The sequence below is a fragment of the Canis lupus genome, chromosome 27 (genome assembly GCF_003254725.2).
Source record: "Canis lupus dingo isolate Sandy chromosome 27, ASM325472v2, whole genome shotgun sequence".
Classification (NCBI taxonomy): domain Eukaryota; kingdom Metazoa; phylum Chordata; class Mammalia; order Carnivora; family Canidae; genus Canis; species Canis lupus.
In genome coordinates, this window is record NC_064269.1 from 44,088,530 (window position 1) to 44,102,748 (window position 14,219).

Sequence of the window (14,219 nt, forward strand, 5' to 3'; positions counted from 1 at the left end):
TCCCTGCCTCGCCAGACAGAGAGATCCCACGGGGCAGATGTCTACCTCTCAGCTTCCCATAGACCACACAGGCTCTTGTTCATGGTTACTATTCAGTGCATATTTGCTGAAGGAATGTGTGAGTGAATGGGCAGGGGAATGAATGAGGGGTGTCAGTATCCTCCGTGGGAAATTGCGGCGGTGTGGAAACGGGTGCTGATGAGGCTGGCCCCAATTCCCACAAGGCTGTCCCCTTTTCCTTCCAAACTCCGGGCTCGGCCACCCACAACCCTGTTGTGCAGACACTTGATTCTGAGAAGCCAAGCTCCCGGACACTAGAAAAAAAATGTTCCTCCTCTGTGCGCAAACAACGTGACTTTCTAGGATATGTCCCTCTGACAGAGCACACCGTCTTCCCCTTCCTTAGGGTAGGGCAGTCCTGACTTGGGAGTACGGCGGCAGTGCGCTCCTTCACGGAACTACATTTCCCAGACGGCCGTGCGGCCAGGGCTGGCCAATGAAATGTGAGCCGGATGGCGGGGGCGGGGGCGGGGGCGGGGGCGGGGGCGGCCTCCGGGGCTGCGGCAGGGGCCGACTCGGTGGGAGGAGCACCGCCTTCCGGGCTGTGGCTCGGCCCTTCTCCTCGGCGGGAAGAGCGACCGAAGGCCGGCCGGACCGTGCCAGGCCTGCCCCCCCCCCCCCCGGCTCTTTTACGTGAGGGACTGCGCCTTTAACACGCCTTTAGGAACACTGTGGCGGGGGCCCTGTTCCTGGCAGCGGAACAGGACTCCGGGCTGGCGCTTTCAGAGGAGCCTCGTCCGAGTGAATCAGGGCCCGGCAGCCCCGCCCGCAAGGCCCTCAAAGCCGGCGTCCGGACACTCAGAAGTTGAGTGAGCACTCGCCTCCGGACCGAGTGTGGGGGCGCCCGCAGCCCGGCGGCGCGCGGGGGGCTCTTGGGCAGCCGCGGGCCGGTCCCAGGGCTCCGGGAGCCTCGCGGCCGGTGCCTCGACGGCGGGTGCCGGTGCCGGGGGCGGGGGCGGGGGCGGGGGCGGGGGCGGGGGCGCTGCCGCCTCTCAGTCTGCGCGCGGCGGGCGGGCCCCCCTCTTCCAGGGGACGACCCGCGAATAGGCCGTGGCCCTGGGCTGCCTGAGCCCGGGAGGATCCGACGGGCCGGGGGCTCCCCGGGGGCTCCCCGTGTCTCCTGTCCCGCGAGGCCGAGTGCACGGAGGTCCTGCGGGGAGCGGGAGGCGGAGATCGCCGAGGCTGCACGGCCGCGGGCCGCGAGGAGCTGCCGTCCCCGGGCGGGGGAGGCGGCGTGCGGGGAGCCCTCGACTCTGGGACTCTGGGACTCTGGGACTCTGGGACGGAGCCGGTGCCCAGCAGCCTCTCACCGGGAACTGCCTCAGGCCCTTCTCTGAAAACTTCAGGGGTGTGAGGACTAATGAGTTACCAGAGTGAGGTCGCTGTGCGGGGCCGCGGGGCTCCCCGCGACCAGCTTCCTCTGTTCCCTTCTAGTGCAGAGCCCCGCCGGGCTCCCCCGAGCCCCCGGCCCCGGGACAAGTGCCCGTGGCCCCACGGCGGCCGGGCAGCACGCGGAGGTGGGGTCTACTGCGCTCCCGCAAGAGCCGCCCGCGCCTCTGCCACCGCGGCTGTCGCCGGGGCCCGCGAGCAGCTGAATCTTTCTGTGGAGGCACCTAGTCGGAGCTGCCCGAGCGAGGCGGCCTCGACCCCAGGAAGGCTCTGCTGCCGGAGCCGGGGGGAGCCGGGGGGAGCCGGGGGAGCCCGGAGAAGCGCTGAGGCGGGCAGTGAGGGCGGGGCTGAGGAGCACGGCCCGGGCCGCGGGAGAGGCTGGAGGGGCTGGAAGGCGGCCTGCGGTGGGAGCCCGCGGGGGGAGCCCGCGGGGGGTAGGTGTGCGGGGAGGCAGGGAGGGAGAGGTGCTGAGGGAAACGGGAGCCGAAGCTCCGGACCGGCGCATCAGAGGCCCGTGGGGGCGGAAGGGGTTGGCCTTTTGGACTGGGGGCAGCTGAGAGAAAGGGTGCCATGCCCTCTGAGACGCGCCTCCTCAGGGGAAGACACCATGACGGGGCATCTGGTTTTCTCGCTTCGCTGCCCCATGAGGTCCATTTTGAAGCTCTTCTGTGCGGGCGCGACCCACAGGCGAATGATAGGACTTGGGCTTTCCAAGTCCAGGGCGGCTGATCCACTGTAAACACTACAAAGATCCATAGAGCCGATGTCATCCTCTTGGCCCCAGCTGTCTGCTTCTCTTTCTGGGCCCTAGTAGAGGGCTGCAATCCTGTCATCTGCAGTTCTTTGTTATAAGAAAGAGCCCTGAGCTGGAAGAGAGGCCCAGTGGGATCAAATGTCTAATCAGTAGGCCTGGAACACTACCAGGGCCTGGAGAGCTCCAAGCCACCCCTCCCTCGGGCAGATCACAGATGGTGCCCTGGGGCTTCAGCCATCACTGTGCTGGGCCAGAGGGCCTCAGTGAGGAAGGGCTGGGAGGGAAGGACTTTGGGAAGAATCTTTGCATCTGGAGCAGTGGCAGTCGTCTCTCCCTGGGCCTCTGGATGAACCCTGGCAGGGACAAGGGGTAGCCTGGACCTTCTGGCACATTAGCCGGCATTAAGGCCTAGGCAGTGGTTCTCAGATTTCATCACACCCCAGAGTCATCAGAGGGCTCATCACAGCATAGCTGGTGGGCCCCCTCCGAGTTTCTGATTCCCTTAGTCTGGGTAGGGCCCAAGAACTTACATGTCTATTAAGCTCCCAGATGCTACTGATGCTGCCAGTCACCCCACCAGACACTGAGGCTTCCGGATAGGAGGGGCAGGGAGGGATGGATGAGTTGGAACAGGAGCCAGGCCATGTGGTCTTGACAGCACTTGGGTCTGTTTGGGGAGGGGTAGCAGTTCGTGGTAAGGTGATTCTCACAAATGACTCTCGATGGTCCCAGCCTCTTGGTAGGTTAGACCTAGTAACTGGCTTCTAGTGAATAAAATAAAGTATAAGTGATGGGATGTCATGTCTGAAATTAGGTTCCAAAAGGTGACTTCCACCTGCCGCTTTGTGAGCTTCCCTGCGGAGAGGCCCACCTGGTTCCTGGTTCACTTGCCCATGCAAGTGAACTTGGAAGCTGACCCTTCTCTAGCCAAGCCTTGACATGACTGCAGGCCTGGCTGACACATTTCTTTCAGCCTTATGACAGACCCCGAGCCAGAATCAGCCAGCAAAGCCACACCCAGGAACTGTGGGACAGTCAGTCAGGTGGTTTTAAGCCACTACAGGTTGGGGTAAGTTGTCACATAGCACTAGATAACTGTTACAGAATTGCTGAATGAATGAGTTAAAATAAAAAGCAAAACTGGGAGGATAGACAGCTGATCTACAGCATCAGTACTAGGCTCTCCACCACGGGGCTTCCACTCCCCTTCCAGTCCGGCCCTTGCCACTGCCAGGCCTCATATTTAGGCCAGTTGGACTTTCCACACAGTGACTAGGTATCTGCTGAGTATCGGGCATCGTGCCAGGGGCTGCTGTACCGCTGGCCTCTCCAGCCTGGGTATCACTCCCTTTGTGCCGTCTCAGAACCCGACACAGCTCAGGTCGCTAGGTCAGAGCTGCCCAGAGTGAGCAAGGAGGGACTCTCTCAAGATACTGCAGAGCTCTGGCACCAGCCTTGGAGTTTAATCCAGGTGTCAGGATGTCTGGCCTTGGCAGTCAGGGTCCTGAAGGCATCGGTCCTAATTTCTAGCCATGTGCAGCAAAGTGAATGAACTCTACCCTGAGCAGCAACAGAGTGGCCTGGGGTCAGGGTCCAGGCGGGAGGATAACTGCCCAGGAGACTGGGACTTCCAGCCTGCTGCACCCTCCAGAGCAGGCCATTCTCCCTGCACTCACCCATCCTGCCCTACAAATTCTCAAGTTCCATCAAAACCTATGTTTCTCTAGGTTGGTTCCCCTCACCATCAGGTCTTTTCTAGAAACTTTGTCCCCCTCACTGTCATTGCTCTTCACTTGTATTTCTAAACTCAAAGTCTAGCTTTTCTGTAGCTAGGTTACTAACCTCACCCTGCAGCCTCAATTTTAACTCCAGGTTAAAATGAGATGGTAGTGGTGGTGTGTTTATGGGGGGGTGTCCCTCCTGGGGCCTGGAAGTTGGGGGAGGGGAGGGGAAGCAATGTGGTGTCAGAGGCCAGGGTAACCACGCATAGTGCTGGCTTGGGATTCTGGGGGAGCTTCTGGAAGCTCCTAATCCTATTAAGAAGATTAAGTTTCTTTTTGTTTATGCCCTACTTCATTCTACAAAGGACTTGGGATAGCTTTTAAAACAACATACAATGTAATAATAGTTGAGAAAATAGGGGTAAATAAGCTAAACACATATTTTATAAAATATAAGTCTGTAGAATAAGTTTCCAATATTATCCAGAGTTGTACCCAGTGATACTATGATTTGTGAAGACATGTGAGCAAATGTGATTTGGGTAGAATAGGACCAAAGGGGCTCAATGGGTTATGCAAAGAGCCCCTTGGGGGCTGCCTGTCATTAAGATGGCCCTGCCCGCCTCTCCTGTGCCAGGCTGATTTCCCTCCTGGCTTCCCTCCCTGCAAGGCTGTCTGGGCTGCCTCTTGAGCAGGGTCAGCAAATAATGGTCGATGTGCCAAATCTGGCTCACCACCTATTTATGTCAGCCCTTTCTATTTTCAAATGGCTGGAAAAAAATAAAATGAATAATATATTTCATGACACATAAAAATTATATAAAATTCCAATTTCAGTGTCCATAATTAAGTTTTATTGGAACAAAGCTATGCTCATCATTTATATGCTGTCTATAGTTGCTTCTGCACTACACTAGCAGAGCAGGGTAGTTGTGACAGAAGCTGTCTGGCCTGAAACGCCTAAATCCACACTCTGGCCCTTTCCAGGAAATGTTTGCTGACCCTGGCTCCAGAGCACCTGTCTCCAGGCTTGGCTGCCCTCCTCCCCTCCCCTTCCACACTCTCTCCGGCCCTCCCTTGAAAGCCAACAGCACAGGCACCTGCAGGCAGGGCAGGCTCCGCTCCCCAGGGCAGCAGGGGTCAACACAGGAGTGATGGGCAGCATCAGATCCTCTGGCGGCCTTATCCCGACCACTGGTGCCTGCCTCTGTCATTACCCACTTCCCCCCCGAACGATGGACACATGCTAAAAAGCACTGGTGCTCTGTCCAGGGGAGAGGGACATGGCCAAAGGTAGCATGAGAGGGACAAAGAGGAAAATGGTGAGCAGTTCAAAGATGACAGGAAGGCCAGCCCACCCCCAGCTCCCACCAGGAGGACAATGGGTAAAACTGGCTTTCTCTTCACAAGCGCTGCTGAGTAAGGCTCCCAAGGCATCAGACTCCATGACCCACTTGTGCCCCTTCCTCTGTTGCCCTCTTTCCCACATCTCCTTCCTGGTTGCTGCCCTGGTTCCTGCTGTAGCCCCCTGGCCTCTTCAGACCCTAGCCCTGCTCCAGAGAGGCCAGAGCACCAGCTGTGTCCAGCCTGAAGGCAGCCACAGCCATGACCTCATCCTGTGGCTCTGCCAGCACCCTGGGACTGAATCTCAGGGCGAGGAAGAGCTGAGAAATCACATAGTACAGCTCCCCTATTTCAGAAAAGAGGAAACTGAGGCACAGACAAGTGAAGCTGCTTGGACAAACTACATATCCAATTAATTCAAGGCCCACCCTGGAGCCGATACTGTATCCCTTCTCTTAAGGCTCAGGCTGGAAGCCATTTCAGTACATCTGGCTTGTTTCAAGGAAATATTTCAGGTGAATAAATTCAGGTTTGGTTCAGATTTGAATAGCCTTATTTTTTGGCTGGCTAAACAAGCCATTAACTTGGGGGCCCGGTGTGGGGGTCAGCAAATACAGAATTATGATTGTGCTTTCTCCTCTGCCTTTCTGAGCACATGCAGGGGTCAGGGAGACGTCTGTGTGCCCGGGGGAAGGCTCGGTGTGCAGCCAGGCTGTCGGATGAAAGAGAATTGCCTCCATTCCATATCCCCCGTAGCAAACTGAGGGTCGGGCTCAGTGCGTTAGAACAGAATTTTCCTCATGGGAGTTCTAGACAGGAAGGGAGCTCAAAGTGGGAGAGGCTTGGCCCTTCTAGCCCCCATGGAGATAGGAGGGGAGGCTTCTGTGGTCCCCCCAAGTTCACATGTTGGAAGCTCACCCCAACGTGAGGGCAAAAGGTGGGGCCTTTGGGAGGTGATTAGATCACGAAGGTGAGGCCATTCTCAACGAGACCGCCCCCCCCACCCACCCCAGAGATCCCTTGCCCTTTGCACCATAGGAGGACACAGAAGTCTGTGACCCGGAAGAGGGCACTGCCCCAGACACAGGGGCTCTGCTCTCTGCCTTCTGGCTTCCGGAACCGGGAGAAATAAGTTCCTGTTGTGGATGAACCACCGAGGAGCGGCCCAGAGGGACTAAGCAGGGTGGGAACATGATGGAGGGCAGTGGGATGAAGAGTCCCAGGGTGCTTGGACTCTGGCAGGAGGCTCCCTACGGCCACGCCAGTCAGGGGCACAGCCCAGCACAGGACACACGGGACCCTGGCGTAGTAGCTCAGCTGGACAGATTCCCTACCAACCATTGGATGAGGCCAGATTACTTAGAGACAAAATAAAGAAGTAAGATGTTCTCTGACTAAGTGGAAAAGTATCTGAACTTTGCGATCTTGAAATACAGACTTGGTTTCAGGAAGAGATGGCGCTTTCTTCGGACCGTCTCCTCCACCCTGAGCCAAGACTGCTTCTCAGCCCTTTCCTTGCTTGGCCCAGCTGTGGCAGGACTCTTCCCCTCCCTAATTCCGCTTCCCCGATACCTTACCTCCTGGGGCCTCTCTGAGACCAGGATGAACCCATTGTTGTCAATGATGAAGCAGTCCAGCTCCTGGGGAGAGACCCAGAAGGAGGTCATGGTCGGGCCCTGACCACTGCCCCCCCCCCCCCCCCCCCCCCCCCCCCCGTGCCCGCCCTCCGGAGCCCAGTGCTGCAGGGAAGGAGGGGAGCTGGCCCCGTGACGTCCACTCTCCCCCTTCACCCTGGGGAGGAACTTACACTGTCCTGGCAGCTCTCCAGGCACGGCTCCTCCACAGTGCTACACTGGAGGGAAGAGGAGGAACTGTAAATGGGGTATGAGTGTGTCTACACAGCAGGCAGGCAGTGTGGGAGCTTGTTGGAGTGGCGTGTGTATTACCTCTGTGTGGTATATTTATGTGTGGAGGTGGTGGATGTGTGTTCGTGGCATACTTCTGCGTGTGCCTACATGTAGACTGTACATGTTTGCTGTACATCTGTGTACGAGAAATGTGGTAGGGATGTGGTGTGTATTGTACATGTAGGGTACATGTGTGCTACGTGTGTGTGATGGTGGATGCATGTGGGTGGGGTCAGGGCTTGGAGAGGCAAGCCCTCGCTGGCCGCCAGCAGCCCAGGCACCCAGCTTCAGCCTTGTCCCAGGGAGTCCCGGCCCGGCAGCCCATGCACCGGGGTTGGAGGTCAGCCCCATGGCACCGGAAGCCTCATAGGGTGGCTTTGGAGCCTCCTGTTCTTTGTGATCCTGCATGATGAGGAGGGTGACCGCAGGTTATGGGGCCAGGATCCTACCCCATTCCACTCCCTCCATCTTTCTTTTGTGGTTTCCCAAACCTGCTCCAAGTGAGGGTGCAGCACAAGCGTCTGGGACCAGGGAATGGAGGAGCAAATGATGCTGGAGGAGCTTGGGGCAGCTCCTGGGGAGACTCAGGAAGCACAGAAGAGCCCATTGCGAGGGCTCTGGGGAGTTGGGAGTGGAGGCGGGGAAGGAAGGGAGGGGTGGGGTAGGAGGAACGGGGAGGTGCGGTGGGAGGCACTGTGGATGGGTGGTAGTCCAGGCCTGGGGCTTGGCTAGAGGGATGGAGGGGCACGCTCTCCCCGCTCAGCCCAGTGAGGCAGGGCAGGTGGGGATACTGTGTCCTGCCTGCTCCTGGGTCTGAGCAGAGAGAACGCCCCTGGTGAGGAAGGCCAGGAGCAGAGGTGAGGCCATAAGCAGAGGCACGGGGAGCTGAGACAGGCAGAAAAGAAAGGGATCCAGGAGGTGGGATGAGAGGCAGTGTGGCCACCTGAGGGAGCCAGGGAGCCGAGGGAGCCACGGAGCGGGGCCCTCACCGCGGAGCTGTCGGACAGTCCTCTGGCCCTGACCTGGCGCATCACACCCACCTGCCAGGTCGCTGCCCAGAATGTGCGCTGCAGGAACTCCAGCCTCATTTGGACGCCCACCGCTGCAAGGAGGTGGGAAGAGGGAGGGCAAGTCCGTGGATGTGTTTTTGGGGAGGGGGTGGTGGGAGGGAAAAGACAATGAGACAAAAGAAAATAGATTCCAGTTAAAGAGAGGAGGTACATCAGCAGGAGCCCAGGGGAGAGCCTAGGAGCTGAGTCAGATGGTAGCCTGCGAGAGCAAGGCTCTGGTGGGGGGTGGAGGGGCAGGGTGGAGGGGAAGCAGACAGACTAGTGGCTTCTGTCTCACCACAGGTGAGAAACACAAGGGCCCAGGTTCTAGAGAACAATGAGTATGGCACTCATGCTCAGATCTTGAGAAGCTCAAAGCAGGTGTGCTAGGCATGTCATTCTCCCCTTTCCAAGTATGGAAAGATTGAGGTAGAGAGACTGAGCCATCTGTTCAAGGTCACAGGACCAAAAGTGGTGGGCTGAGACTGGAATTCAGGGCCTCTCATGGGGCTTTCTAGATTTCACACCTGACAACAGCCTCTCTTGTACCCAATCCCTGCCCTAGGTCTCCCCCACTTTGTAAGAAGGCTCCCTCCTTGCTGAAAGGTGCAATCAGGTTTACCCAGGTTTGTAGGTAGGTTCCAGAAAAACCAGAGATGTTACCAACTGGCAAAAACTACCCTTTGATGATGCCACTTATGAGGGGCTACCCATGCCTCTTTAGTTCCCAAATAGGCTTGCAGGACACAAGCTGGAGCTCACATGCTAAGAGAAATCTGAGGTCAGAGAACATAAAGAAAAGGCAGGTTATATTGAAAAGAAAAAGAACGGAAAAACTAGGTCGACTTCCTACTGTCTGGTATAATAACATCGAAAATTTTGAGTGCCAGGCACCTTCACATCCATAAGCTTATTTCATCCGCACAGCAGACCAGTTCTATTCTTATTGGGGCTTCACAGCAGAGGAAATGGAGGCTTGCAGAGATTACCTGCATGTCACTCAGCCCGGAAAGACAGAACCAGGACGAAGCTGCATCGGTCTCTAAGGCTCTTAACCTCTCTGTTCTCCAGGCCTGACTTGGGTCCCAGCAGTCAGAAAGGAGCTGGTGGGCATGGGCCAGCACTCTCCCACCTCATCTGTACAGTGGGAGTGGAGCTGGGTTCCTGACTGCTCTGCCACATTCATGAGACATTCTAGTCACTTCGATGACCACTCAGTGGAAAGATTTTCTTTTTTTTTTTTTTAAATTAGTTAATTTTTTATTTTATTTTTTATTTTTATTTTTTTTTAAAGGAAGTGATGTGTTACTTTTTTTTTTAAGGTTTTATTTATTTATTCATGGGAGACACAGAGAAAGAGAGACAGGTAGAGACCCAGGCAGAGGGAGAAGCAGGCTCCATGCAAGGAGCCCGATGTGGGACTCGATCCCGGGACTGGGCCAAAGGCAGGTGCTAAACTGCTGAGCCACCCAGGGATCCCCCTTTTTAAATTTTTTAAATTGGAGTTCAATCTGCCAACATATAGCATAACACCCAGTGCTCATCCCGCCAAGTGCCCCCCTCAGTGCCCGTCACCCAGTCACCCCATCCCCCTGCCCACCTCCCCTCCCACACTACCCCTTGTTCATTTCCCAGAGTTAGGTGTCTCGTGTTTTGTCACCCTCACTGATATTTCACTCATTTAGTGGAGAGATTTTCTGTTTTGGTCATTCTGACTTCCCCAAACTCAGCAGCTGGCCCTTCTAATGGAACTGGAGTTCAGGTGCAGAGATACAGAATTGCATCCTTTTGTTTTTTCAGTATAGAATGATCCTAGACAAGTTTGATAAGAAAAAAAAAAAAATGAGACCAAGGAAGGGCCAATGGGCCAGAGTTCTGACCCTGGCTTGGCCTGAGCTGTGATCTTTGGAGTTGTTTCTTCAGTTCTAAAATCCATCATACTTCTATTTGCCCTAGGAAGGAGTATAAGGTTGTTGAGGCTGAAAAGGATAATTGGAGAGAACATTCTACACTAGAGCTTTGGTTCTTTAACTTTGGCATATGTTAGAATCATCTGGAAGGGAGTGCCTGGGTGGCTTAGCCTGTTAAGTGCCTTCAGCTCAGGTCATGATCCTGAGGTCCTGGGATGGAGCCCCAAGTGGAGTCAGGCTCTCTCCTCAGTGGGGAGTTTCCTTCTCTCTCTGCCTCTGCCCCTCCCCCTGCTTGTGTGCTCTCTCTCTCTCTCTCTCCAATAAATAAATAAAATCTTAAAAAAAAAAAAAAAAAGAATCTCTGGAAGGTTTGTCCCTGTCCCAGACAGAGTCTCTTATTATAATGTCTGGGGTGGGGCCTGAGAATTTGTATTTCTAAAGTGCTCCCAGATGGTATTGATGCTCTTGGTCCAGGAACCATAGTTTAGGAACCACTGTTGTACAGCAATGCTGTCTGATTGAACTTTCTGAAGTACTGGGGCTATTCTAGCTCTGCACTGCCTCATACAGTAGCCACGAGTCACATGTGGCTATGGAGTCCTTGAAATGAGGCTGTTATGACTGAGGACCTGAATTTTAGATTTTTTATTTAATTATAATTAATCTAAATTTAAATAGCTACATGTGGCTGGTGACCACCATATTGGATAATGCAATTCTAGGGGGTCATATGGATTTACAGATGGTGGAACCAGGGCCCTGAGAGGCCCTCACCTCCCTTGGAGTCTCATGGCAGTTCTATGGCTAGAACTATGGCTAGCCTTTTAATTTTTTTTTTTAAGATTTTATTTATTTATTCATGAGAGACGCAGAGAGAGAAGCAGGCTCCATGCAGGGAGCCCAATGTGGGACGTGGGACTCAATCTTGCGACTCTAGGATCCTGCCCTGGGCCTAAGGCAGGTGCCCAACTGCTGAGCCACCCAGGCATCCCTATGGCTAACCTTCTTGAATAGGTCCCATAATATGGGAAGTTGAGTTCTCTCTGCACTTCTTTGTTGCTTCAAGGTCCAATGGCTGAAAGGAGTGGGTGGGAAGGGCACAGGTACATAGACTTCTTGGTCCTGACCAAAACAAAAGACACATGGACATAGCACATGATCAACACATGAGGCTCATGCTGGAGGGCCCAGTGCTGGTTGTCACATTCCTTTCTCTCTCTCATGGTTCCCTCTAACCCTGCAGGGGGCTCCTCAGTCCCTCCCCCTTATTCTTCCTTTTGAGATCATCCTTGATACTCACTTTAGATAACTGCTACAGGTGAACCTGTAGAAAAAGGCTGAGAGAAAGAAGAGGCATCTTCTACAAATTGTGAGAGAGGAGTCACATTAATGCTTAGAATGATCAAATCTTTGGGATTTAGGAAGGCTGATTTACCTGTCCTTGGCTTCCATGGCCAAAGTGCTTTCAGCCTATTCCTAGAGGAAGACTGACTCTCTACCGGTGTTCAGAGCCAAGGTGCCTAGAATCATGACATTCCTGAGCTCAAAAAAGTCTATGATTCTAACAGAGTCTCGAGATGGTGGGGGTTAGTTTTTCCCTAATGAGACAGGGTTTTGAGGCTCTTGCATAGAAATAGGAGTGGGGAGCAAAGCAGATTTTCTTCCCCTAGGTTCTCTCTGCTGGTGCATAAGCTCCTCTGAGGTCCTTCACCATCCGGGTATCCTTTGCAGAACCTAGGACATTCCAGCTGCTAACTGCATCTCCACACTTGAGTCACCAAGAACTTTTCAAGCTTCACATGTTTGAAACTGAACTCTGGGGACACCTGGGTGGCTCAGCAGTTGAGTGTCTCTGCCTTTGGCTCAGGTCGTGATCCCAGGATCCCAGGATCAAGTCCCACATTGGGCTCCTTGCAGGGACCCTGCTTCTCCCTCTGCCTGTGTTTCTGCCTCTCTGTGTCTCTCATGAATAAATAAAATCTTAAAAAAAAAAAAAAAAACAACACCCAAACTGAACTCTGTATTTCCTCTCCAAAATGTGACCCTTTTTAAGATTTCATCATTTGGGGCATATTCTACTTAATTGTTAATCATTTTTCTTCATCCCACCCAAGTTCTGTAGACCTGATTCCAAAACATCATGCTGGGATGCCTGGGTGGCTCAGCAGTTGAGCATCTGCCTTCAGCTCAGGTCATGATCCCAGGTCCCAGGATCGAGTCCCACATTGCGCTCCCCACAGGGAGGCAGCTTGTCCCTCTGCCTGTGTCTCTGCCTCTTTCTCTCTGTGTCTCTCATGAATAAATAAAATCTTTAAAAACAACAAAAAAACAAAACACCGTGTCTGTCTGCTCCACCCTCCCCTGCTACCACCCTGGGCCAACCCAACATCTCTCATTTGGATTAATGGGCTAGGCCCCTAGGCAGCCTCTCTGGTCTCCAATAACCATGACAGTGATCTTTCTGAAGATCAAATTATGTCACTCCCTTGCTTAAGGCCTTCTAATGCCTTTCCACTGCTCTTGGAACAAAAATCTAAACTCCTCTGTAATATGGCCTCAAAACCCACAGAAGCTGGCCATGCTCTTCTCTCTGATTTCAACCTGAATCATCTTCTCCCTCAAACATGCTAATCTTGCTCCCACCTAGGGCTTCTGCATCAGCTGTCCTTCCTTCCTGGAATGCTCTTTCCTTAGAACTTTACATGGCTGGCTCCTTCTTGTCATCAGATCTCAGCCCAAACATCACCTCCTAGAGAGGCTTTCCCTGACCTCTCCTGATAGAGCAGCCCACCCCTTCACCCTTCATTCTCATTTCATCATTCTTTTTAGTTTCTCAGCAATATGATTTATTTATTTTATTCTCATTTATTGCCTCTCTCAACTTATTGGCCTGCGGGCTAATAGCAGGCAAGGGGGAGTGAATTCTGATCCCTTGTACCTAGCATCGTACCTAACACATTGTGGGGCTCCAAAAATATTTTTTGATTTAAATAAATTAATATTTGTGAATTCCATTGAGTCAGCTACTTGACCGGAAGCAAATTCTCTAAGATCTCTCAGTCTCGTCCCTTACTTTTAGCATTCAGGTCCATGCTGAACTCCTTCCTCCCATAGGGAGCCTTACCTTCTTACAGATCTGGACTTGAGACCCTGAGATGTAGCTGTGCTCCGATTCCCTGAAGGCTTAGGAGGGGACTCACTAAGAAACGGGAATTTCAGGTGAGAGACCAAAATAACTTTCTCGTGGCAGGAAGCACTAGATCCTGACAGCAGGGGTTGGGATGGAATGAGGGAGGTAGTGGGGAGCATGGGAGCGTCTTCAACAATACACTGTCTGTCCTGCCATGCCGAGTGGCTTTCATCATTTCAAATCCTGTTCAACTCCTGCCTTACAACCCAAACTGTACTCTTCCACCCCAGACACTGAGAGAGCCCAGCCATCTCTCCTGGGAGACCTGCCAGGGTGGCCCTAGGGTCCCAGTACTGCTTGCTCAGGTTGTCGGCCCTTGTCAGAACCTCATTGGACCCCCATCTCAGGGGCACTGCCAGGCTGGCCAGCCTCCCTCCCAGGCCCTCCTATCAGGCTGCTGTGTGTAGGAGATAATACCTCATGGTATAATGTTTGCAGACATGCTCAGAACTCATGGTGAAGAGAAATCCAAGCAAAGGGGTGGGGGGAATGTGAGGCCCCTGGCCTTTCTGGGCTGCCTCCTCCAGTGGGTTATTAGGATACCCACCCCCCATGTGTCATTGTTCCTTGTTTCACAGCCTGATCTTGGTCCCCAGGTCCTGCTACAATCTGATAGAGGGGAACAATGATACCCTCTTCCTCCTGCCCCGAGAGTGCCTGTCCCTTTCCCTCCCCTGGGCCTCCTCTTGCCTTTCCTTTCTCCCCTGCCTCTGCACAAAGGTCTTTGCCTCTCCATGATGATCTCGTGCCTTCCTCCAAAGCAGCTTTTCTTTAAGATCTACTTGGCTGTCAGACAACCTAACAAGAGTCTCAATAAGGCCAAAGGCAGCAGATGGCTTATCAAGATGCACCTTTTTGCTCAGAGTGTTGGCTGTCACCTTGGTGCTGCTTTGTC

At 53.8% G+C, this 14,219-nt stretch overlaps 1 protein-coding gene across 1 annotated transcript in view; it reads right to left on the reverse strand.

Moving 5' to 3' along the window:
- Positions 1-14,219, reverse strand: part of CACNA2D4 (calcium voltage-gated channel auxiliary subunit alpha2delta 4) — a 121,137-nt gene that overhangs the window by 14,428 nt on the left and 92,490 nt on the right. The window contains exons 27-29 of the mRNA XM_049102496.1: positions 8,216-8,277; positions 7,076-7,120; positions 6,846-6,908 (exon numbers count right to left, since the gene is read on the reverse strand). Of these exons, the coding sequence (XP_048958453.1) occupies positions 6,846-6,908; positions 7,076-7,120; positions 8,216-8,277 (170 nt within the window). The remainder of the gene's footprint in view (positions 1-6,845; positions 6,909-7,075; positions 7,121-8,215; positions 8,278-14,219) is intronic.